At 39.6% G+C, this 26,093-nt stretch overlaps 1 protein-coding gene and 1 long non-coding RNA gene across 5 annotated transcripts in view; one reads left to right on the plus strand and one right to left on the minus strand.

Annotated features, from left to right (window-relative positions):
• Positions 1-25,862, plus strand: part of JPH1 (junctophilin 1) — an 84,816-nt gene extending 58,954 nt beyond the window's left edge. The window contains exons 3-6 of one of the 4 annotated variants that reach the window (XM_045454845.1): positions 620-738; positions 16,288-16,937; positions 23,279-23,374; positions 23,551-25,862. In XM_045454845.1, the coding sequence (XP_045310801.1) occupies positions 620-738; positions 16,288-16,937; positions 23,279-23,359 (850 nt within the window). In that variant the 3' untranslated portion in view covers positions 23,360-23,374; positions 23,551-25,862. The remainder of the gene's footprint in view (positions 1-619; positions 739-16,287; positions 16,938-23,278; positions 23,375-23,550) is intronic. The other 3 variants (XM_045454847.1, XM_045454846.1, XM_045454848.1) reach the window with 3 other exon arrangements.
• Positions 736-19,673, minus strand: LOC123586039. The gene is made up of 3 exons (XR_006706564.1): positions 19,552-19,673; positions 5,727-5,930; positions 736-844 (listed from the first exon to the last, which is right to left on the minus strand). It is a non-coding gene; the product is annotated as an uncharacterized LOC123586039 (long non-coding RNA).
• Positions 25,863-26,093: the final 231 nt, after the last annotated feature.

A 26,093-nucleotide genomic window follows, 5' to 3' on the forward strand; every position in this document is an offset into this window, starting at 1 on the left:
TTCCTAAGAGCACACTCTGTGCTCTGCTTCTACAGGCTGGTGAGAGCCCACTGTGTGCGTGTCTCCCCAGCTACACATTCAGTGACATCACATTGGTCGCTTCAGTTGGTCAAGGAGGGAGTATTTATACCACAGTAATCAGTGCCACAAATAAAGAGTTTTACTACTTTTTTTCCAGAATTACTCTCCCAGCATGCTATCGGGCAGACCCTTGTCGATCAAATTCTTATTTTGATTCTACCATAGGAAATTAAATTCACGAACACTATATATTCATAAGCTCTAACTCTACTCTCCATGGTTTGGAGCAGGGGAGATTTGATCAGTCAGCAGGAGTCAGCAGGAGATTTGATCCCGTGTTTTGAAAACCAGGCTTTGCATCAAGCTGCACAGAACTGGCTCACCCTTTTCATTTCCCTTGAAAGGACTGAGGCAATATACGGGTGGTTTCATCCATGTCGTCGTCATTGATCTCTCACAATATGACCATAAAACTTGCAGTTGGAGGCGTGTGACCACGATCACAGCATTTTCCTCCCCAGACCGCAGACAGCTTGCATGTCCGTGTGTGATTAACAAGGTGCCGCCCTTGCTGACTCGCCCTTTGTGCTCCGTGTAGGACCGCACACGCACGAGCGAAAGCTGACGCCGCTGACCAGGCAGCTCAGGCTGCCCGCCAGGAGTGTGACATCGCAAGAGCTGTGGCCAGGGAGCTGTCGCCGGACTTCTACCAACCAGGTGAGACTGTTGTCCAGTGATGGGAGAGGTAGGGGTATTGCCTCTGGTTTCCTTTTTTTTTTTTTTTTTTTCCTTAAAGGTCTATGCCTCGTGAATACCAGCAGTACTACAAAACAAGTAGGTACAAAAAGTCCTAAGTATTTGAAGTCTGAGTGTTAGTGCTGGAGATTTGGCTTATTGCCCAGTGTCTCTCCCTTCCTGCCTCCCGACTCCTAGGCCACAAACTTGGAGCTGACAGCAGTAAATGAAATGGGAATCTAAAGGAAGCATCTGATTCTAAGAAACGGTGTTAGTGTGTTAGTGACCACTGCAGATGTTGTAACAAATACTCCAAAATCAGAGGCACATATAACGATACCATTAGCAGTAGTAAAGAAATGAGCTAGTAACTACTGTGACTAATTTTTTTAATATTTAATATACTTGAACTAAAGTTCAAAGGACTGTGGTTAGGTAAGGAAGTAAATCACTTAAAAACAGGTTAATTTGCACAGATTAAGAGGAAATTCCAGGTCATAGTAGAAGAAATTAAAATAACCTCAAAAAAAATCAATCCAGATCATCTATCTCTCAAATGTCTTAAAATAGCAATATACGAATATTTGCAGTAGGTTTAAATATTTAAGTCCCTTTTAGTGGTTTCCTAGTAGATTGTTTCTATCCCTTTCTATAATGCTCGCCTCTTTTTTATATATGTTTCTTCATTGTTTTAGAACCCACAGCTCCCTAGTGATTGAGGGGCAACAGATTTGTAGATGAAGGGATCAAAATCAATGCTTTAAATTTCTTAGTATCACAATTTATAGTTTCTTGGTAAAGAATCTTTCCACACTGGTTTCTGTTAAGCTGGAAAACAAGCACCCTGCACAACACAGGTGTTCAATCCATGTTTGCTTCCAATAAACGTCCTAGAATCCTGGAGCCCACAGGGCACCGTAACTAAATGAACAAGGCAGGTCCAAGTGCACAGAATAACAAGATCCATACCAAAGCTACAAACTTGGCTGTAATAAAGGATGGAGGAATGAGAATGAGGGACATGGTGATTTTTTTTTCCTACAAAGAATGAGGACCGGGTAAAAGGCTGGGTTGAGAAGACCCCGTTCTTCTAGGAGAATGGAGAGGGGCCCAGTCTAGCCGCTGAGCGCTAGGGCTGTCAGAGTACCTTCTGTAGTAGTTCACCTCCAGGGAGACAACCACAGTCGTGGGGGGTTTCTTTCATGTGCCTCCTTTTTAAACCTCTGGATGAGATTTCAGCCATTTAATACATGCATATATTTCTAAGAAAGGGAAACTCTGCTCATTGCAGTGACCGCTGCTAGGAATAAACTATGTTCTGGTGTGAAGTGAACTCACACTTCTCTGGTGCCTAAGTACGTCAGTCACTACCTGTTGGTGTGAGAGCTGCAGACAGAGTTCAGCCACCCAGGAGGGACCGTCCTTTGCCCTCCCCAGTGACACTGCCATTGGGAAGCAGCTCAGCAGTCAGGAGCTAGTGCCGCTTCATGGAGGAGCCCTGGGCTGGAGCTACTTGGAAAGCAGACAAACTTAGTATTGTTGTCTGTTGTTAATTCTCCTGGGGAATAGCGTCCCAATAGATTTCTGTTAGGTGTTACCAAGAGGTAAATGATACTGAAGGTCATCTCAGTTGCCCAGACTAAATGGTTTTAAAAGCCTTTTATGGCATAAAAGCATTGGAAGGAAAAAAAATATTGTGGGAAAATGTAATTCCAGCCTCGGAGCTAACATGCCAGCTTCATACACGCAACTTGTCCATCAGTAATGAATACATCACAGTAGCACGAGATGACAACGGGTCTATTGGAGACAAGAGCTAAGGGGAAGGCTGCAATCCCCTTTGACCCATAGCCAACTCTTCCTTCAGCAGCTGGATAGAAAGCCTTTTCTGTACTAAGTATTATTGATCTTCTCAAGGGAGCATAACTCAAGCTTTCCACTCTGCATTTATAGGGTGATCAAATCAGATAGACATTTCTAAAAGGGCTTTCAAGTCCTTTTTCTAAGTCAGGCTGCTCATTTAATTCACATATCTTAGATATAAATATTTCCATTGTTTGAAACGCATTTGTCGTACATAGAAGCTGTTGGCCCTGGAATAAAGGAGGTCTGTTGTAGTTTACACTTTGAACACTTTCTCAGGAGCAGGCAGTATTTTCAGATATTTACCATCTTAGTTAAGCCGAATGCTTTTAGTTCAAAACCACATTATTCTACAGTTCAGTTAGAAACTAAGGGGAAAATAGGAGCATGTGGGATGGCTTTGTCACTCAAAGGGTTAAGTTCTAATGAGTAACAGCATACCTGTGGAGGTATGTGAATGTACGTGTAGATAATTGCACGTGTACCCAGAAAGCTACACTGTCATGTGTGAGCGGCACGGCAAGGCATCCCCCAGGAACTCAGAAATGAGAGTTCCCTCTGAGAGTGAAATTTTAAAATGAGCCTGTGATGCTGCACAAAGATATACAAAGTGAGCATAAGTAATAGCACAGCTGTATTACAGCAAGATTTCTTTGTAACCTAAGTGTATTAAAACATCTAAACAATTGGTCACCCAAAGTACTATAGAAAAAAAAAAAAAAAAAAGAAAAAGCCACAGAGGCAAAAATTGGCAAAGCCCACCCAAACACTATCCAGAGGACAAAGAAGCTGCGGCCAGAACCTTGGAGTATTGCAGTGGAATTGGCAGGGACGTTTGTGTTACGGGGCAGGATGCGGGGAACTGTGGCCAACCGTGTATGGCCTTATTGGCAGGATCATCCGACTGGGGAAATGGATGCATCAGCCCTGCTCAGCCTGATGCCTGTAGATATTTGATTGATCTCATGCGTCTTGTCCTGAGTCCACGCTCACTGTAACCTTCTGATTTCGGGTGAGCTTGTCATGGAGGTCTACCATCAGGAACAGCATGCACTGGCGTTCCCGGTGTAAGCCCCTTGGCCTGTGTCATGTTTACATTGCCCATTGTGAACTAACGACTTGACCTTCTGGTGTTATACATCAGGATTGTGAGCTCTGGTGATGTGATTCTGCCCCAGGGGATGGCTCTACTTCAAAGTGCTGATGAAATTGGGTTTCTAAGCCAGGAAAGCTGAGCTGAGATTTTGCATGACCGCTAGGGAAGTGGAGGGGAGGATGACTGGGAAACTATGTGGTGGTTCTTTGTCCCACTGTTTCCATTTCCTTTCCATCAAGATGCTTACTTTGTTTTTAATTCCAAGTGATATTAAGTAAGGTGTAAAACTTATATTTTTATCAATTGTGGGAGTGACTGGGCTAAAAAAAGACTGAAAAACACTGCCCCAGAATGTGGTAAGCATATTTGCTTTGAGCCCTCTTAAGAGATTGCCAGCTTATTCCCTAGGCAACATCCTCAGCAAGTTTTGCCTTCCTGTGTTTAAAAGCATGTGTATTAGCCAGCCCGGCTGCTGTAACAAAGTAAAATACCACAGACTGGGTGGCTTAAGCAACAGACATTTATTTCTCACAGTTCTGGAAGCTGGAAGTCCAAGATCACAGTGCCAGTATGGTTGGGTTCTGGTAGAGAGCCATCGACCTGGCTTACAGATGGCCTTCTTCTCCCTCTCTTCACATGGCCTTTCCTGGGTACATGTGTATGCAGAGAGAGAGAACTGTGGTTTCTCTTCCTCTTTAATAAGGGCACTGGGGTGCCTGGGTGGCTCCGTCAGTTGAGTGTCTGACTCTTGATTTCATCTCAGGTCATGATCTTGTGGTTCATGGGGTTGAGCCCCACGTGGAGCTTCAATGCTGACTGTGTGGAGCCTGCTTGGAATGCTCTCTCCCTCTCTTTCTGCCCCTTCCCTGCCCATGCTCTCCTGTCCCTTTCTCCAAATAAATAAACCAAAAATAATGATAATAATAATAATAATAAGGGCACTAATACTATCATGAAGGTCTCACCTTCATAACCTAACGTAAACCTACTTACCTCCCAAAAGCCGCACCTCCAAATACGAACACATTGGGGGTTGGAGCTTCAGCATATGAATTGCGGGAGACACATACATTCAGTCCATAATAGCATGTATGTGCACACACATACACTCTGTACATTATTTAAAGTAAAAGTGAAGTCTTTAGGTTATTATGAGCCAGGGTTAACTAAGGTCATGTTGTGGTATGAATGATAAATCTTTAGAAATCAAAGCATATTTTCATTATTTAATGGTCTATGCTTATCATCAATATGTAGTATTTTTGGTTAAGAAAAGGGAAGTATCCTGAAACAGATGACTTCTAAACTCACTTTCCAAAACCCAGAATTCATAGTAACTGTTTTCATAGCAAAAGGGAAATACAGGATGCCTGGATGGCTCAGTCAGTTAAGCATCTGACTCTTGATTTTGGCTTGGTTCATGATCTCATCGTTCATGAGTTCGAGCCCCATGTCGGGCTCTGTGCTGACAGCACAGCGCCTGCTTGGTACTCTCTCTCCTGTCTCTCCCCCTCCCCCTGCTTGTGTGTTCTTTCTCTCTCTCTCTCAAATATTTTAAAAATGATCTATTAGTTGACATGAAATTAATAATTCATGAGTTTGGTTATTCTTACCGCTTACTCGTTTCAGTATGTTCGGTTCCACAAGCGTGTACTAAGAGCCAGCCCTGCGCAAGGCAGCAGAATGGACGTACCACAGCCTGCAGACAAGAGCGCCATGGCTACATTCAAAGAAGTAGCAGTGTTTTTAAGGATGGGATTCTGAAGTCCTGTAGGAAATGGGTGTTCTTTCCACATAGAATATAAAAGTAATCCTGCTACCACTTATGTAATCTGTTTAGAATCTTCCAATCTTTACTGATTGGCAGTCTCCATAGAAAATATCTGATTTCTATTTAATGACTTCTGACGTTGCCATAAAGCATTTGCTATCCGCCCGGTCCTTGCAGGCATTTGTTTGGGGGAATCTTCATGGCACTGCTTCTGCCCATACCCAGCCCTCCACGGCTCACCTGTGAGGAACTAGGTGCATACCCTGCTGTTACCATCTGCCGTATCTGTTCAGGGCCTCCATGCCAACTATAGCAAGTAACCTCTCAGTGTTGGTGGATGACATGTGCTGAATGTTGTTTGATGTCATGTGGCCTGTATCTGACTCCTTCCTCATATGAATCCCTGGGGTGGGGGAAGAGTCCCTCAGGATTCATAGATATGGTCTGTAAAAATAGATGAAAATGCTTACTGCAACAACTATGAACATGTATCCTAATTTTGCTTCCTGGAAATATTCTGACAAGTCTTTTTTTAATTTTTTTTAATGTTTATTTTAGAGAAACAAAGCATGAGCAGGGGAGGGGCAGAGAGAGACGGAGACACAGAATTCAAAGCAGGCTCCAGGCTCTGAGCTGTGTCAGCACAGAGCTCAATGTAGGGCTCGAACTCACGAACCATGAGATCATGACCTGAGCCGAAGTTGGACACTTAACCAACTGAGCCACTCAGGTGCCCCCTGACCAGTCTTTTTTTTTTTTTTTTTTTGGGGGGACAGAGAGAGACAGAGCATGAACGGGGGAGGGGCAGAGAGAGAGGGAGACACAGAATCGGAAACAGGCTCCAGGCTCTGAGCCATCAGCCCAGAGCCCGACGCGGGGCTCGAACTCACGGACCGCGAGATCGTGACCTGGCTGAAGTCGGACGCTTACCCGACTGCGCCACCCAGGCACCCCATGACCAGTCTTTTTAATGAACTACTGTGGCTCCTCAATCCTGTGTCGCTGGTGTGGCCCTGCCTGACACACATTACTCCACAGAACAAGTAGCAAGTGCAACACATGCCTTCCAAGAAGATAGTCCAGGAAAAACTTCTGTCCTCTGCATTATATGTCTTGTTTAAAAAAGCGTTTAATCTCACTCTAGAAAATCTAACTGTATATCCTCCTTCCTGGCCAGTCTCCACATGACTACACCATGTTGGAACCATTGCCAGCTGGATGTAATCATGTAAGGCTGGAGTTAGGTCCATCTCTAGTCAATGTTTTTTTTTGTTTGTTTTGGGGGTTTTTTTGGCATGCTGTTAAATGGCTGTATCTGGGTACATTAGAATCACCTGGAGCATTTGTGAAACATCAAGATTTCAAGGCTGCACTTCATAGTTATTCAAAGTCTCTGGGAATCATGTCCCAGGTGCCTCTGATAGGCAGCAAATAGGGAGCCACTGCTTTACAGTACATTTATTTTCTTACCTAGCCGTTTATGAATGCATAGTAAAGTTGAGAATTTTTTTTAAGATGTAAAGTAGGCCCTATAATGTACGTCCACCACTCTAGTAATCTTTTTTTGTCATAAACTTGACATACAGTGTTCGTGTCAGGTGTACAACACTGTGATTGATATGACCATCCTATGCATTCTGCAAGCCTCACCTTAAGTGTAGTTACCATCAAAGTTATTACAGTGTTACTGCAATATTGGCTATATTCCCTGTGCCGTCATTTCCATCCCCTTGATTTATTTAGTTTTTACCTCTTAATCCCCTTCACCTATCTCACCAATGCCCTCTCAACCACCAGTTCTCTTCATAGATTTATGAATCTATTTCTGTTCTTTTTTGTGTGTGGTTTTTTAGATTCCACATATAAGTCAAATCATATGGTATTTGTCTTTCTCTGACTTACCTCACTTAGCAAAATACTCACTAGGTCTGTCCATTGTTGTCACAGATGGCAAGATCTTATTCTTTTTTATGGCTGAGTAATATTCCTCTGTGTGTGTGTTTGTACCACATATTACTTACTGATTCATATATAAATGGACACTTGGGTTACTTCCACATCTTGGCTATTGTAAATGCTGCAGTAAACATAGGGGTGCATATATCTTTTTGAATTAGTGTTTCTCTTTTCTTGTGGCAAACACCCAGTAGTGGGATTACTGTAGTGTATGGTATTTCTACTTTTAATTTTTTGACGAATGTCTGTACTGTTTTCCACAGTGTCTGCACCAATTTACATTTCCACCAACAGTGCACAAGAGTTCCATTTATTTATTTATTTATTTATTTATTTATTTATTTATTTATTGAGAGAGAGAGAGAGAGAGAGAGAGAGAACTAGAGAGCAAGTGGGATAGGGGCAGAGAGAGAGGGAGACAGAATCCCAAGCAGACTCTGTACCGTCAGCACAGAGACCGGTGTGGGGCTCAAATTCACGAATCAGGAAATGACCTGAGCCAAAGTCAACAGTCAGATGCTTATTAACCAACTAAGCCACCCAAGTACCCCAAGGGTTCCTTTTTCTCCATTCCTTCAACATTTATTATTTCTTGTCTTTTTGATACTAGCTAGCTATTCCTACTGGTGTGAGGTGACATCTCATTGTGGTTTTGATTTGCATTTCCTTGATGATTAGTGATATTGAGCATCTTTTCATGTGTCTGTTGGCCATTTATATATCTCTTTGGAAAAATGTTTGTTCAGGTCCTCTGCCCATTTTTTAATCAGATTATTTTGGGGTTTCGGTGTTGAGTTGTAGGAGTTCTTTATATATTTTGGAAGTTAACCCCTTAATCAGATATATCATATGGAAATAGCTTCTCCCATTCAGTAGGTTGCCTTTTCATTATGTAGATGGTTTCTTTCTCTACGCAAAAGATTTTTATTTTGGTGTAGTCCCAATATTTTATTTTTGCTTTTGTTTTCCTTGCCTCAGGAGACAGATCTAGAAAACCTTTGCTAAGGCCAATGCCCAAGAGCTTACTGCCTGTTTTATTAGTTTTATAGTTTCAAATCTGATGTTTGGGTCTTTAAACCATTTTGAGTTTATTTTTGTGTCTTGTATAAGACAGTCATCCAGTTTCATTCTTTTGCATGTAGATGGCCAGTTTCCCCAACACCATTTATTGAACAGATTGTCTTTTCCTTATTGTATATTCTTGCCTTCTTTATCCTACACTGACCATATAAGCATAGGTACAATTCTGGGCTCTCTGTTCGGTTCCCTTGATCTATGTGTTTCTTGTTGTGCCTATACCATACTGTTTTGCTTACTGTATAGCTTTGCAGTATAGCTTGAAATCTGGGATTGTGATGCCTCTGGTGTTTGTTTGTTTTTTCAAGATTGCTTTAGCTATTTGAAGTCTTTTGTGGTTCCATACAAATTTAAGGACTATTCCAGTTCTATGAAAAATACTATTGGTATTTTGATAGGGATCTGTAGATTGCTTTGGGTAGTATGGACATTTTAATCATACTAATTCTTCCAGTCCATGAGCATGGGATATCTTTTCATTTGTATCACCTTCAGTGTCTTTCCTCAGTGTCTTATAATCTTCAGAGTACAGGTCTTTCACTTCCTTGCTTAAATTTATCCCTAGGTATTTTATTCTTTTTGATGCAGTTGTAAATGTGATTCTTGTCTTAATTTCTCTTTCTGCTACTTCATTATTAGTATATAGAAACACAACATATTTCTATATATTGTGTAACCTGCAACTTAACTGAATTCATTTACTAGTTCTGATAGTTTTTTGGTGGAGCCCTTAGGATTTTCTATATATAGTATCATGTTATCTGCAAATAGTGACAGTTTATTTCTTCCTTACAAATTTGGATAAATCCTAAATTTGTAAGCTGCACTGTTACAGTCTCATATTTTCCAAATGAAGCACATGGGCTTTGTGACAGCTTTATTTCTCATGGTTCAGTGACTCTGTATCTTTTCCTCACAACTTTAAGAATGTATAAGCAATCGTGTTTGCCAGAGTCTGTTTTTTCTCCACTCTGTTCTGTATGGCTATTTAAGTTAAATATTAACTTTAGATTTGATCTTTAGATTTGCAAAAATAACTTTTGCTTGTACCCCTTAGATTGAAGACATTAAAAGAACTCTGTGGGACACGTGGGTGTTGAGTACCCAGTCAACTCAGTTAGTTGAGCATCTGACTTCAGTTCAGGTCATGATCTCATGGTTCATGAGTTCGAGCCCCACATGAGGCTCACTGTTATCAGCACAGAGCCTGTTTCAGATCCTCTGTTCCCCCTGTCTCTGCCCCTCCCCCACTCATGCTCTGCCTCTCTCTGTCTCTCAAAAATAAATAAAATGTTAAAAAAATAAAAATAAAAGTACTTTGTAATTTCTGTATTTCCGTAATGCTGTAAAATTGAATAACAGTGAAGTACATATAAAACCAACCAACTCTGATGAAACTTTGAGTAGAAGGAGTCAGAGAAAAAGTATGTAAGGAACACACTGCCTCAAACTCTATCAGATAATATCCCTTATCACAGGAGGGTAGGAGGGGTTTTATAAAAAAATAAATCTGCCATAGAATAATGAGGTTCTTTCTCCATGAAACACCAGCATAAATGATCCTAATGGGTTTTTTGAAATAGGGGCAAATCTGTTGATGAAAGGTCACTTTCTGGTGCCGCTGCCACTTCTTTCTCTTGGTGGAGGTATGTGCTGGTCACAGCACCAAGAAAGAATTCAGAAACAGGAAGATCTCACCTTTTGAGGGATTTGCAGATCCCCCTTTCTCTTTGCTCCACTGAGATACCTTTTCTGGGCCAGGAATTCATACTTTCAAAGAAAATTGCCAAATTTATTATTTTTTTTTTTTTATTTTGAGAGAGAGAAGGGGCAGAGAGTTAGGAGAGAGAATCCCAAGCACCTGAAGCACAGTTCCCCATGTGGAGCTTGATCTCACGAACTATGAGATCATGACCTGAGCTGAAATCAAGAGCCAGACACTTCACTGACTGAGCTACCCAGGCACCCCGAAAATTGCCAAGTTTAAAAGGGGTGGTAGCCTTTGGGGGAGCTTATCAGGTTTAGAGAAGAAAGCACAATTGGTGACATAGGATTTTATCCTATTTGGGAAGTTTGCATCCTTCAGACTTCTGGAGGATGGAAAGTGGGATAATGCTGTTTGCTATGTTTTCACCCCTGAATATAACCTGTAATTGTGGATCCTTGGGAATTGTCATTTCTTGGCTTAAGATATTACATTATATGTTGAATTACATTTTGTCTTAAGGAAACACAGGAGCTATGTGATTTTAGGTTTTCAGCTACTATAGCTATTTTCACATCAGCAGATTGGGATAATAATGCCTGCTTCCTAAGATTTTGGTGAGGCTTTAAACTTTGGGAAATACCTTGTATAAATAGTACATAGTCTCATAACAATAAGTTACTACTCAGCACAGGAAGAGCAATTAAAAGTCTAAGTGGACAGTATGTATTTTAAGTATTAAGGATAATTGTTCTTAAGCTCCTCTGTAAATCCTTTAAGTTTGGTGTGAGGGATGGGAGTGGAGGACAGGAAGGAAAGTGAACAGATGCCAATTTCTGTAAACAAATTGGTGGGGTGGTTTCTCCCTATTTACTCAAGAGATGATGTGGGGCGCCTGGGTGGCGCAGTCAGTTAAGCGTCCGACTTCAGCCAGGTCACGATCTCGCGGTCCGTGAGTTCGAGCCCCGCGTCAGGCTCTGGGCTGATGGCTCAGAGCCTGGAGCCTGTTTCCGATTCTGTGTCTCCCTCTCTCTCTGCCCCTCCCCCGTTCATGCTCTGTCTCTCTCTGTCCCAAAAATAAACGTTGAAAAAAAAATTTTTTTTTAAAAAAGAGATGATGTTGTCAGCTCTTGCCTGTTTGCAGAGAAAAGGCCACCTGTACTCTGTGACCTTGACTTCACCTCAGGAGATGAGAGTGGCTGATTATCCACAACAAGAACCTGTATCTCCCACTCCCCTTCACCCATTTTGCCCCTCCCACACCCTCCTCCCCTCTGGCAACCATTAGTTTGTTCTCCATATTTATGAAGCTATTTCTGCTTTTTGTTTGTGTTGCTTTTTAGATTCCTCATGTAAGTGAAATCATGTGGTATTTCATGTGGACTTATTTCACTTAGCATAATATCCTATAGGTCCATCCATATTATCACAAATGTCAAAAATCTTATTTTTCATTGCTGAGTAATACTTCAGTATTTATATATATGACGTTTTTATCCATTCATCTATCAAGGGACACTTGGGTTGCTTCCATATCTTGGTTATTGTAAGTAATGCTGCAGTGAACATAGAGGTGCATATATCTTTTCAAATTAGTATTTTCATTTTCTATGGGTAAATACCCAGTAGTGGAATTACTGAATCATATGGTATTTCTGTTGTTAATTTTTTGAGGAACCTCCATACTGTTTTCCACAGTGGTTACACCAATTTATGTTTCCACCAACAGTGTGGAACGGTTCCTTTTTCTCCACATTCTCACCAATGCTTACTTCTTGTCTTTCTGATACCACCCATTCTGAAAGATGTAAAGTGACTGTGGATTTGATTTGCATTTCCCTAATGATTAGTGTTGCTGAGCATTTTTTCAAGTGTCTGTTAGCCATTTGTATGTCTTCTTTGGCAAAATGTCTGTTCAGGTCCTCTACCCATTTTTCAATCAGATTGTGGTGTTTGGGGAGTTGAGTTGCATAAGTTCTTTCTATGTTTTGGACATTAACCCCTTATTAGATATATCATTTGGAAGTATCCTCTTCCAGTTTTAGTAGGTTGCCTTTTTGATTTGTTCGTTTCTTCTTTGCAAAAGCTTTTTATTTTGGTGTAGTCCCAATAGTTTATTGTTGCTTTTGTTTCTCTTGCCTAGAAAAGTGTTGGCTAAGGCTGATGCCAAACAGATTATTGCCTATGTTTTCTTCTAGGACCTTTATGGTTTCAAGTCTCACATTTAGGTCTTTAATCTGTTTTTATTTTTGTGTATGGTGTAAGAAAATGGTCTAGTTTCATTCTTTTGCTTGTAGTCATCCAGTTTTTCCAACAGCCATTTATTGAAGGAACTGTCTTTTCCTTACTGTATATTCTTGCCTCCTTTGTCATAGATTAGTTGACCATATAAGCATGGATGTCTGGGCTCTCTATTCTGTTCCAGTAATATATTTTTGTGCCAGTACAATACTGTTTTGATTACTATAGCTTTGGTAGTGTATCTCAAAATCTGGAATTGTGATACCTCCAGCTTTGTTCTTTTTCAGGATTGTTTTTGGCTGAATATTCAAGGTCTTCTGTGGTTCTGAACAAATTTTATGATTATTCTTGTTCTGTGAAAAATGCTATTGTTATTTTGATAAGGATTGCATCAATTCTATAGATTGCTTTGTATAGTGTGGTTATTTTAACAATATTAATTCTTCCCACCCATGAGCATGGAATATCTTTCCCTTGTGTTATCAGTTTCTTTAATCAATGTTTTTGGTGCACTTGTAAATGCAATTGTTTTCTTACTTTCCTTCTGCCACTTTGTTAGAAATTGTTAATAGGGGCGCCTGGGTGGCCCAGTCGGTTAAACGTCCGACTTCAGTTCAGGTCACAATCTCGCGGTTTGTGAGTTTGAGCCCCACTTTGGGCTCTGTGCTGACAGCTTAAAGCTGGAACCTGCTTCAAATTCTCTCTCTCTCTCTCTCAAAAACTGAATAAACATTACAAAAAAATTTTCTTTAAATGTTTCTATACAAATTATTAGTATATAAAAATACAACAGATTCCTGTATATTAATTTTGTATCCTGCAACTTCTGAATTCATTTGTTAGTTCTAATAGTTTTTTGGTGGAGTGTTTAGGGTTTTCTATATATAGTATCTTGTCTTTTGCAAATAGTAAGTTTATATCTTCATTACCAATTTGTATGCCTTTAATTCTTTTTCTTAATCTGATTGATATAACTAGAACTTCCAGAACTAGGTTCAATAGAAGGGGCAAGATGGACATTCTTAACTTATTTCTGATCTTAGAGAATAGCTCTTAGTTTTTCACCACTGAATATGATGTTAGCTATGTGCTTGTCATATATGGCCTTTATTATGTTGAGATATGATCCCTTTAAACTCATTTGTTGGCAGTTCTTATGAGTAAATGATGAATTTTGTTAAATGTTTTTTCTTCATCTATTGAGATGATCATACAATTTTTATCCTTCATTTTGTTAATGTGGTATATAACATGGATTGATCTGCAAATATTGAATCATCCTTGCATCCCCCAGAATAAATCCCAGTTGCTCATGGTGAATGATTCATTTAATGTGTTGTTAAATGAAGTTTGCTGATGTTTTGTTGGGTATTTGCATCTGTATGCATCATATCTATTGGCCTGTATTTTTTTTGTAATGTCTTTGTCTGGTTTTGGTATGAGGGTAATGCTGGCCATGTAGAATAACTTTGGAAGCTATACTTCCCCTTCTATTTTTTGGAATAATTTGAGGAGACTGTGTATTAACTCTTCTTTAAGTATTTGGTAGAATTCACCTTTTGAATCCATCTAGTCCTGGACTTTATTTTGGGGGAGTTTTTTGATTACCATTTCAATTTCATTACTAATAATTGATATGTTCAGACTTTCTATTTCTTCTTGGGGCACCTGGGTGGCTTAGTCAGTTAAGTGTCCAACTCTTGATTTCAGCTCAGGTCGTGATCTCACAGTTCGTGGGATGAAGCACTGCATAGAACTCTGCCCTGAGCCTGCTTGGGATTCTCTTTTTCCCTCTCTCTCTGCCCCTCCCCTGCTTGTGCACAAGCTCTCTCTAAATAAACAAACATTGAAAAAAGATTTTCTGTTTATTCCTGATTCAGTTTTGGAAGATTATATGTTTTTAGGAATTTATCCATTTCTTCTAGATTATCCAATTTGTTGGCATATAACTTTTTGTACTAGTCTCTTTTAATCTTTCATATTTGTGTGGTGCTGGTTGTTCCCCCTATATTTCTATTTTTTCCTTTCATTTTTCTTAGGAGTCTGGCTAAATGTTTATCAGTTTTGTTTGATTTTTTTCTGTTGTATATTTACTCGCTATTTCCTTTATTTCTGCTCTGATCCTTATTATTTCCTTCCTTCTACCAACTTTGGACTTTATTCCATTTTTCTAGTTCCTTTAAGTATAAGGTTAGATTGAGGTCTTTCTTGAGGTACACCTGTATTGCTATAAATTTACCTCTTAGAAGTGCTTCTGCTGTATCCCAAAGATTTAGATCACTGTGTTTTTGTTTTCATTTGTCTCCGTATATTTTTTTATTTCCTCTTTCTTTGTTGACCCATTGGTTGTTTAGTAGCATGTTGTTTAGTCTCCACGTGTTTGTGGGTTTTTCCTTTTTTTTTTTTCTTATAATTGATTTCTGGTTTCACACTGTTATGGTCAGTTAGGATTTTAATCTTCTTAAATTTATTGAGATTTGTTTTGCAGCCTAACATGTGATCTGGCCTAGAGAATGTTCCATGTGCACTTGAAAAGAATGTATATTCTGCTGGTTTTGGATGAGATGTTCTGTATATAATCTGTTAAGTCCATCTGGTCTAATGTATCATTCAAAGATACTGTTCCCTTATAAAAGGACAAAATGACAGTAATGTAATAACAGTAGGAGACTCTAACACCCACTTGGGTAGATCATCCAGGCAGAAAATAAATATCTGTTAATATTTGCTTTGTGTATTCAGGTGTTCCAGTGATGGGTGCATAGATGTTTACAATTGTTATATCCTCTTGTTGGATTGATCCCTTTATCATTATGCCATGCCCTTCTTTGTGTCTTGTTACAGTCTTTGTTTTGTCTGATGTAAGTATTGCTATCCCAGCTTTTTATAAGTACATATCTATCAATAATTACTTTAAATAGTCTAAATGCTCCAAAAGACAGAGTAAAGGGATGGATGGAAAACAAGACCCATTTATATCTATATGCCTACAAGAGACTCACTGTAGACTGAAAATGAAGGAAAGAGTAGGAAGATACTCCATGCAAATGAAAGCAAAAAAAATAATAATAATAATAAGTCTAAGTAGCAACACTTTCTTGAAAGGCAGATTTTTCCATATGTAAAAATAACATGATTGTTGTAAACAATCCTAAAGTATTTAGAAAAAGAAAAAAAAATCCTGGGACTACAGAGTCAAGACAACAACTGCATTGTCATGACTTTAACGCTTACAGAAAATGCGCACAGCCCCTGTGAAGAGACTCCAGGAAGTTTGAATGACCCATTGAGGAAGTTGCATTAAAAATGTCATCTGCAGGTTCTATTCTTACTTACGCAGTAGACGCTTTATTAAATGTCAGTTTATTAAATAATTTAAATATTTTAATATACTAAACGGACTCTTGTCTGTTTAGTAGAGTATGTACTCTATGTTCTAATTATGCCACATAATTTGAATATGCAGATTAATTCTGGTGTTATCACCAGTGCTGCATCAACCTGAATTTCACCTCGGTGTTCTGCAAGCAGGCAGGAATGATGCAATTATTAGAGAAGTCAGAACTGTTTAACTTTTATAGCTATCACAATAGTATAAATAATGGTAAATGTTAACGTTTTCAGCAACAAATAATCTTTTCCCCTGGGAAATGAAGTGTGCTCATGCTTAATCCAAGCCTTGTCAATATTTTTAAAGGAAAAGAAACAAGAGGAATGGCTAATCTGACTAGCAAAAAATGCATATAGATAGCCCTAAGGAACAAGCCTTTACGCCTTGCTTTTATTTTATTACCTTCCCTTCTGTTGTCAATTTTTCCCCAGGCCCAGATTATATCAAACAGAGATTTCAGGAAGGTGTAGATGCTAAAGAAAATCCAGAAGAAAAAGTACCAGAAAAGCCACCTACACCAAAGGAATCTCCTCATTTTTATCGCAAAGGCACGACACCCCCCAGGTCTCCTGAAGCAAGTCCCAAACAAAGCCACTCTCCCCAGCCCTCCTCCCCGAAACCCACGAAGAAGCAGAACCCTAGCTCAGGGGCAAGACTCAACCAAGACAAACGGAGTGTGGCTGATGAGCAGGTGACAGCCATCGTCAACAAGCCTTTGATGTCAAAGCCTCCCACGAAGGAGGTGGGAGCCATGGTGCCCCTTTCCAAGTACTCTGGCCGCCACCACATCCCTAACCCCAGTAACGGGGAGCTGCATTCTCAGTACCACGGCTACTACGTGAAACTGAACGCCCCCCAGCACCCCCCGGAAGACGTGGAGGAAGATGAAGGATCGAGCCAGTCTTCCTCAGCGCTGGTGCACAAGCCATCACCCAACAAGTGGAGTCCCCCCAAATCTGTGACAAAACCAGTTGCCAAAGAAAGCAAAGCTGAGCCAAAAGCTAAGAAGTCTGAACTTGCTATACCAAAGAATCCAGCAAGCAACGATTCATGCCCTTCTTTGGAAAAAGAAGCCAATTCGGTAAGTTGTGCAAGATGTGTTTTTTCTTTCTTTTGGTTCTTTTCAGGTAGCAGCGTAGGATAACTTGCATCTCGATGACAGCTCGGCTAGCGAAAGTTCTGATGAATGAACATAGGACTGTATAGGGTAGAGCTTAGCATCTTTGTAGCCTAAGACAGCAAAGAACTGTCAGAGCAGAAATTCCTCCCTGCTGGCTCAGCCACCCACCTTAGACATCATTCAGATAGCCGAGCTATTGGTGTGTCACATGTTAGCAAGCCTTTACCCACACTTCTTGGTAAGTTTTGTGGTCACTTAGTTTGAACTGCTGTAACAAAAATGCCATAAACTAGGTGGCTTAAACAATATTTCTTTCAATTCTGGAGGCTGGGGAGTCCCAAGATCAAGGTGCCATAGACTTGATGTCTGGCAAGAACCCAATTCCTGGTTCGTAGACCATCTTGCTGTACGTACCCTCACATGGCTGAGAGAGAGAGAGAGAGAGAGAGAGATAGCATACTCTGTGGTGTCTCTTCTCGTGAGGGCCCCACCCTCATGACCCAGGGCCCATCTCCCAAAAGGGCTCCCCTCCAAATACCGTCACATTGGGAAGTAGGGTTTCAACATACAAATTTTGGAGAAACACAAACATGTAGTCCTTAACTGTAGCTAAGAAAGGAGTCATGGGACCCTGACCAGGGCCAGCATCTCTCGGAGCCCTAGCTGGGAAGAGGCTTTTCCACTACCATTCACTAGGTTCTTAGCCCTGCTTTGACCCTCACGAAACACATAAAGGAATGGATGGAAAACAAGACCTTTCTGTATGTATATGCATACAAGAGACTCACTTCAGACCTAAAGAGACAGACTAAAAGTGAAGCAGTAGGAAAAGCTACTCCAGTCAGCATCTTTGGGGCGCCTGGGTGGCTCAGTCAGTTGAGTGTCCAACTGCAGCTCGGGTCATGATCTCGCAGTTTGTGGGTTCGAGCCCTGCGTCAGGCTCTGTGCTGACAGCTCGGAGTCTGGAGCCTGCTTTAGATTCTGTGTCTCCCTCTGTCTCTCTCTGCCCCTCCCCTGCTCATGCTCTTTCTCTCAAAAATGAATAAACATTAAAAAAATTTAAAAAAAAGAAAAAAGAACATCTAGCTATTGTGAATTATTCCCCTAAATACTTAGTTTGGATTTTACTCAATTAGCCAGGCTTTGCAACTAGAACATTTTCTTTTCAACTACTTGAGAAAATTGCTTTGGTCTTCTAACTTGTCAGAGATTTCAGTTTCCTGGCAAATGCTAGTTTTATTGTCAGTCTGGAGCACTTAAGGTTTTTAATTCTTCAACCATATTATTGCTAATGTCATTTGATAAGCATGTAGAGATTTATTTGTTCAATGATATAAGGAATTCATACTTTATCAAATTCTATAGAGTTTATAAAATCTGGAAGCTGACCAGCTGATCTTTTGACCTAGTCATATGTTTTTTGGAACAAAGGTGTTGCTTGTTAAATGTAGCTTAGGGAAGAAGCCACAGCTGACCCAATACTTAGTAATTTCTGAGACTTTTCCGTAAATGTGCAGATTAATAAATTAGGCAACAAGAATATAATACCACTGTAAGTTTTTTTTTTCTTTTGTCGGTTAAGTTTAACAGGGTTAAACTGTTTACAATTAAACAGTAACAATGTTAAAAAATTGAAATTCATCTTTTTTATTAACTTACCTTTGATGTTTCTTAGGTTTATTTTGCTAATATTTACAACACTAGTTCTCATCTTTTTAATCATCTAAATATAAATTAGATTAACTGCGTTAACTTCCTGAGAGTCAGCCTCCATGGGGATAAATTGTTTTCAAAACAGACTAACTCTATTAGTGCTGGTTTGCCGGACTTACAATGCAAGGACATATATACAGTGTCTTGTAAACTTTCTTTAAAATGTTACTAGTGTGTGATAAATTCACTACCTCCTTGTTTAGAAAAAGTTATCTTTTTTACTTCTGTGCAGAACCATCTGATTCTTGGAGGTAGCTGGGCACCCTCCAGCTGGGTAGGTCAGTCTCTAGGGTCCCTTCCACACCTTAAGGTATATGAGGCCTAGCACTCCACAGCCTCTGTGTGTGACAGGAACCAGAAGTCAAGAGTGCCTTGGCACCTCCCTGTGAAGATTTTAACAATTAACCTTCTTTTCCTGATAATAACAGAAAGCTGCCTTTCACACTCCTGGTGACTGTTTTCCTGACAGTTAGGAAGTGATAAAACCGTCATAAAGGTAGTTAATGAACCACCTTTAGAACAAAGGAATAGTGCATACAATTTTGACATAGACACTGTATAAGCTAGAGGTTTACAAATAACTTGAAAGCTCATAGGAGTATTCACAATAAAACACACACTGGACGGAAAATCAGACTGAATCGGTGTTCCTGGTGGGCAGCTGAGAGATCTGGTTTGAGTCAGAATCGCCCATTTTTAGGCTGGTTGGATACACTGGAATCTGGACTTTTAGTCACCAGCCTATTGACTGAGACAGTATAGGCTGGTGGCTAAGTGTGTGGACTCTGGTGCCAGATTTTCTCTAAGTTCAAATCCCAGATGTGTTGCTTCTCAGCCATGGGCCCTGGGGCAGGTTTCCTACCTGTTCTGTGAGTTGCTCGTCTCCACTGGTATCATAGTGTTGTTGAGATTAACTGAGTTAGTGCTTCCTTCCACAGTTCTTAGCACAGCGCCTAGCACCTGGATAGGTGCTCAAAAAACAATGGTTATTACGGTTTCAACACTGTAGTTGCTAAAGCATAAAATACTTCACAAATATTCCAATAGATTTGGACCCATTCTCAGGATCACCCTGGATATTGATCTTCTAGAAATAGAGAAAATCTTCTGGGACACAGGCTGACACTAAGCAAATAAGAGAAGGGAGGTGATACCAAGGGATTACTCTAGCATCCCTTCTCAGGAAACATGTGACTCCTATGGGCCATGGTTGCACATGGACTAATGTCCCAGGGAAACCGTTCTGTGTGGTACCAACATTTTTGTAGGATTTTGCAACATTGACAAGTTGTAGGAGCTACGAGAGACATCTTCACAGCCTTATCAAACAGACCAGCAAGGGCTCTCCTAAGCAGGAATCTTGACTCCTTCTGAGAACTGCCTGCACCTTTTCTTACCCTTTACTCTCTTCCAAGTCTATTTTGAAATTTACCTAATCTTGCTTTTCAATTGTTACAAAACTTTAAGGCATCCCTTGAAGTTACACACACGCTGAAACCCTAAAAACGGTAAATACGTAAAAACTTGGCTATTAATACTAAATTGTGTGCTTTCCACGTTTTTAGAGAAGTTTTAGATTTAACATAAACTGTAGTAGCTCACCAGACTATTCCTCACAGTTTTAGAAGAGGAATAGTCTTTTGAAGGAAAAACAGTAAATTTCTTGAGCTAGAACTTCTTTTCACATTTTGCCGTCCTACACTTTCTTTTCTAACTGCCTGAAAGTTCTTCCAATCAAGACTTGCACTTTGCCGGCTACAGCTTCTTTTATTCCACCTGTTTCAGTCAGTCTTGAAAAGCAAGACTGATTTTTTTTTTCATTTTGCTATTTTAAGCTACAACTGGCTACCACAGTCATGTTTATGAGACTTCACCTTAAAGCTTTCCACCCCGTGCCCAGCCTAGGTATCTGAAGAACACAGAGGTCACGTCTCAATATCTACCTATTAAACATAGCATCCCAGAATTTATTTTCCACCTGGTTGCTGTTTGAACTTTTTATGCCTGGCTCACCCTCATCTTTACCGGGTCATCTTTAAAAATGGCTTCATAGGGGCGCCTGGGTGGCGCAGTCGGTTGGGCATCCGACTTGAGCCAGGTCACGATCTCGCGGTCCGTGAGTTCGAGCCCCGCGTCAGGCTCTGGGCTGATGGCTCAGAGCCTGGAGCCTGTTTCCGATTCTGTGTCTCCCTCTCTCTCTGCCCCTCCCTCATTCATGCTCTGTCTCTCTCTGTCCCAAAAATAAATAAACGTTGAAAAAAAAATTTTTTTAATGGCTTCATAAATAGAGTTGTCCTAGTTGGATAAATAAATATATGTTAGGTGTTCAATATATACATATGTATCCATCCAAAAATGCTAACCAATTCAAAAAGATAAATTCAGGGAACTTGTATGGATTTATGAAATGGGAAGTAAAAAGTCCAGACTCACCTTAAACTTTTGAAGTTAGATTCACCAAAGGCACTTTCTCTGTTAGTCTGCTTTTCCTCGGTCCGCTATAAAACACTGAACTCTACATTATGTTGTTCTGACCCCATATACTTTTCCTTGCCTTTCATATCATGGTCTTTGGGAATTATAAATTAAATCCACTGACTCAGAAGAGTTAAGTGAATCCAAACTCCTTAACATACTCCTGAGCAAAATCTAATCAAAGTTTGTGATAGTAATAGCATTTCCTTAATTTCCATGCTGAGTTACAATGTTAAAAGATTATTTCAATTATTTTCTGAGGTATAAATGTTTCTTACATTATACATTTTAGGTTAATCATTATTGATGAGTTACATAGATTAGGACCCTTCTGGTAACTTAGGACCAACTGTTCTTCTAGAATAGTTGTATTCTATCAAGATTTGATGTTTTTTTTCTGCTACCATGAAATCATAGGGTATAGATGAAAATGCCATTTTTAAGAACTTGATTAGAAATTAATTATTTTTAAACTAAGTCCTGTGGCTATAATAGGGATGTGGTGAAAAAAGGGGGCTCTGAAGTAGACAAAGTTTAATTTTAGTTCTGTAATTTGTTTAAACTGGATGAGTAACCTCGGGCAAGAAACTTACCCTCTCAGAGCTCTGTGAAATGGAACTCCTAATCACCTGTGAAGAAGAAATAACCTACCCAGAAATGCTTAGCCCACTGCCTGGTATATAAAGACGTGCAGTAAATGTTGCTTTTTCCTCCCATTTACTTGGGGTTTAGGAACTAGGGTTTTTCTTCTTCCTAATACTCCCTATCTCAACCCGTGTTTACTTCCTTTTCTCAACCACCCTGACTTTACTAATCACCCTGTTCATCATTTAAGATGATGAATTCATAAGGTCAACTACCACACCCACAGTACCTGGAAAAGTACCAGATGATAGTAGGTGTCCATAATGGAAACCTGAATGAATTGGACAATCCGTATGCGTGGGCACACAGTGGTCATCAATGCAGGGCCACTGTGGAACTCAGTCTAGGACAAAGACAGAATTCAACAAGAAGTGACAAAGTATGAAGTGTCAGGATAGACAACGACCAGGACACTCTGACCTCTGCCTCTGAGGTTGTGGGCCCATCTGGGGAGGAAGCCTCCCAGAAGGGTATATGACCCAAGCTCTAGACCTTGTGACATGAGCAGTGGACCAATAACAGTTCCAGTCTTCCTTCCTTAACACCCCCCACCAAAAATCACACAACTGTTTCCTCATCTGTGAAATAAGAATTAAAATACCGACGCCACCCACCTAAAGCCAGTTTAGAACACATTTAATACTACTTAAGAATTAGACTCTATTTTAATAGTAAATACCAAGATCATGTCTCTGTAATAAAAATGGCCAAGCACGAGCAGCTCTGAAAAGATGGGTCATAAGGTTGCCTTTTGTTTAAACAAGTAAACAAAGTTTGGGTACCTTGGCTAGCTGGTATTTGTTGTAGCCTTATTTATCAAAATAGGAGTCTGCAGTTCATCAAATAGAACTTGATTTCTGAAATGCTGTGGCCGTGAGAAAAGACGTAAAGAATTAGACCTGTAAAATAATTTCTGCAAGTTTTCAACTTCCTGCTCGCAATTTTTACTTCCAGGATGTGGTGGTGTCGAAAAATACGACCAGGAAAAAGAGAGACCCTCATTTCGAGTTTTCCTAAATTTTTCCCGAGAGGCCTCAGTATCCTAAAGATCTTATTCTTACTTTCCAACTGCCTTCATGAAGAAACAATTCTTCCTCATCTAAATTATGCCTTAACAAAAAGTCATGCCCACTTTCCATTAGTTCCTGACCCCAGTGTGGCAAACTCTCTCTCACCCAGACTGTTGTCGAATGTTTTGAGGTGAATGTTGAGATTATTTGTAAGTCCTTTTCTTAGATTAAATCAAGACTGGAGTCATTTCATAGTGAAAGTGCAGAGACGGCTCCATCTAAATACGGCTTTGCTATTTTTAGTTTATACTTTTTGGAGCTGTTGTCATTTGTTCATGCCATATTTACTGCAACGGGGTTGAGTTTTTTTGTATTTTTGGTAATCGATTTTATGAGCTAGTTTACATATTGATGTTAACATGGAAACGTTATGCCTTGTTTTGTTCTGTTCATTTCCAGGGCCCTAATTCAGTCATGATTGTCCTTGTCATGCTGTTGAATATCGGGTTGGCCATTCTTTTTGTTCACTTTCTAACTTGATTGGAATTAGGAAAGGTAAGAATAGCCTTAATTTCTACATAAAAATCTCAGTTTCTAACGTTCTTTTCCCATATTCAAATTTATTTTTTTTTTTTTTTAACAACTGCATATTGTCCTTCACTTTCATTTTGGCTGTGCCTGAATGTGATTCAACATAGTTACTTAATGATATAACTGTTTTGACCCCTCAGTGAAGTCATGACAACTAGCGGTGTTAGCCCACACTTCCCTGCCGTGGCGTCATCAGCCCTTTAAATGGCACACCCCAGTCAGACTCAGACTCAGGGAAGGAGGCTTGGAATTAGGATGGGATCGCGAAAGAGATGACACTTGGAAAATTCAGCCAGAGGACCTGTTCATGTTCCCCTGGGAATGCTTTGTGGCTTTGGGGTCCTCTGGGAGCTGAAGCAAGCAGCCGTGTTGGAGAGCAAAACTTAATAATCATTCTTTTTTAAAATCTGCTGAAGCAGCCCCATCCGGCGAAGTTCTTGGCATTGGCTACTCCATCTGTCCTAGCAGAGTGTGACTAAACTGGAAATGTATGGAGCTGCATTTTTTTTTTTTTTTTTTTCTTGATGGAAGTCAACAGCTGCCTTACTATTTTGCCATCGGACGTTTTTAGTAGGGAGCTGGGGAAACGAGCGACTGCCCGAGGAATGCGGTCGGAGGATTGTGTTGCTGTGGCCACAGTTCCAACGCTCACTCCTGTCTCATTGGAAGAAATAGGTAGCAGCATCACTCACCAGTCTTATGCCGTGACCTGCTGCTTTAACATCTCCTGGAATGTTCTGGGAGAGAACGTTTCGTTGGCTTGTGCACGACTATGTTCATTTTTGCCGTTTATTGAAGTAGGATGTATAGTCCTCTACAACGTGTGGTCCCGGCTGGATGAAACACACTTGTTGCATCTCAAGGAAAAGAAACGACACAATTCTAGAGAAGATGTGTTCATTTCGATAGCAATACATCATTGTTTTCATGTCATGCAGTCTTCCAAAACCTGTAACAGGCTGTTTAAAATTTAGCGATGTGAAGGCATTATACCTTCCTAAGAAAAAAATTGAAATATTTTTAACATTACCGAGATGAATTATTTATGCACTTAGGAGGTGCTAAATTTTAAAAGCTGAAAGACAACAGAATTCTAAGAAGTCTAGTCAAAGTGTTGCATGGATTGCAGTAATCGGTGTTTAAAGGATTCAGTTTCATTGCTGACGTACTTTACAACCAAATAAAATCTTGTCAGTGACTATGTTAATTCCCATGAAAGTTAAGCAAGATGCTATTAATAACTGCTCTAATCTTTTTTTTTTTCCTCCAACTTAAATTTTTGTTGAATACATTCAGGTAGAGCATAAAGCTTTGTTAAACCTCTGCTTCTCGATTTTATGCCTTTCGTGTCCTTCAAAGTCCTTTCGTAATTTTATTTCACATTTTAAAGGTTTAGACGTTTTTATTTAAATATTTGTCTTTTGCAGTCCTTTGTTATTCTGACATATTCTGATTTTTTTTTTGCTGTTTTATAATTTATCCTTTATTACTCAAACGCATGCTTACTTAGAGACACTACGTGGTCTTTATAAAAATAATTATTTAAAAAGAAATCAGGGGAGGAAAGGTATCTTAAATCTCTGTAAGACATTACATCGTGGAGAAGGAGCTAGCTATTCCTAAATATTTTTCACAGTCTGCATGGTTTAATCAGATTCTCGTTACCTTGTTTGCTACCTTTTCAATGCAGAAGAGACAATTCACAGGTTAGCACAGGTGTGGACTGAATGCTTTGTCCCCTGCAGGGCAGTAACCCAGTGGTGTTTCTTGCAGAAGTGCAATATATTGAGAATCCTGGGTGTGACCGATGTGGAATAAAGAAGAAAGCAGATAGAGAGCAAATGAAAATTACAACTTGTATATTTATTTATTTTTTACATTTTGCTTTGACTTTTAAATTTAGGAAGTACGTTTTTTTTAGCCAAGAAACGTTTCAGCTCCTGTGTCAGTCTCCGTACACTCACTGCGCCTTCCTAACCCCATAGCTCTTGATGCTGGGAAAGCGGATTTTTTTTAAAAAATAAAACAAAATATTTAATCTTATTAAGTGTTTATTTAAAACGTGTAATGCTTTGGAAATAATGGGTAACAGATAACTAAAGGATATGTTTATAAAGTCAGCATGTTCCATTTATAAATATGTGTATGATTTATAAGCTTTTTTAAAAACAAAGCTCAAATTGTTGGTATTTTTCTAAAATGTGCACAGCTGTATTTTACATGAAAGGCTCTTTCTAATGGGTTGTTATACTGTACTCTACATTTTGGACAGCACATGAAGTCTGCCAATGTACTTAATAAAACATGACCTTGTTTATTTAAAGTTTCTTGCTGTGAAAAAGAACTCCCTACCTGTGAGTTCCTTTATTTATAATCCTTGAAACCAAAATGTATAATGTACAGTTTTCACAACTGTATCTGCTCTAATAAAAAAAAAAAAGTTGGTTATTAATAAAGTTGCAGGTGTGTTTCCTTTGTGAGTAAATTATGTGGAATTTTTTGATGGTGGTTGTATTAAAAGAAAGATCTGCTGAAAAATTAACAATAGAAATGGGGTGTAAAATGCTCAGAGAAGCCACATCGTTAGGAGGTACTCATACCGTGATGTTATTTCTTTCTGCATTTCTTTCTTCCTGGGCGTTTCAGATAATTTTGTAAAATAAGATTCGTTTTTCTGCTGAGT

This window comes from Leopardus geoffroyi, chromosome C3 (genome assembly GCF_018350155.1).
Source record: "Leopardus geoffroyi isolate Oge1 chromosome C3, O.geoffroyi_Oge1_pat1.0, whole genome shotgun sequence".
NCBI classification, from domain to species: Eukaryota; Metazoa; Chordata; class Mammalia; order Carnivora; family Felidae; genus Leopardus; species Leopardus geoffroyi.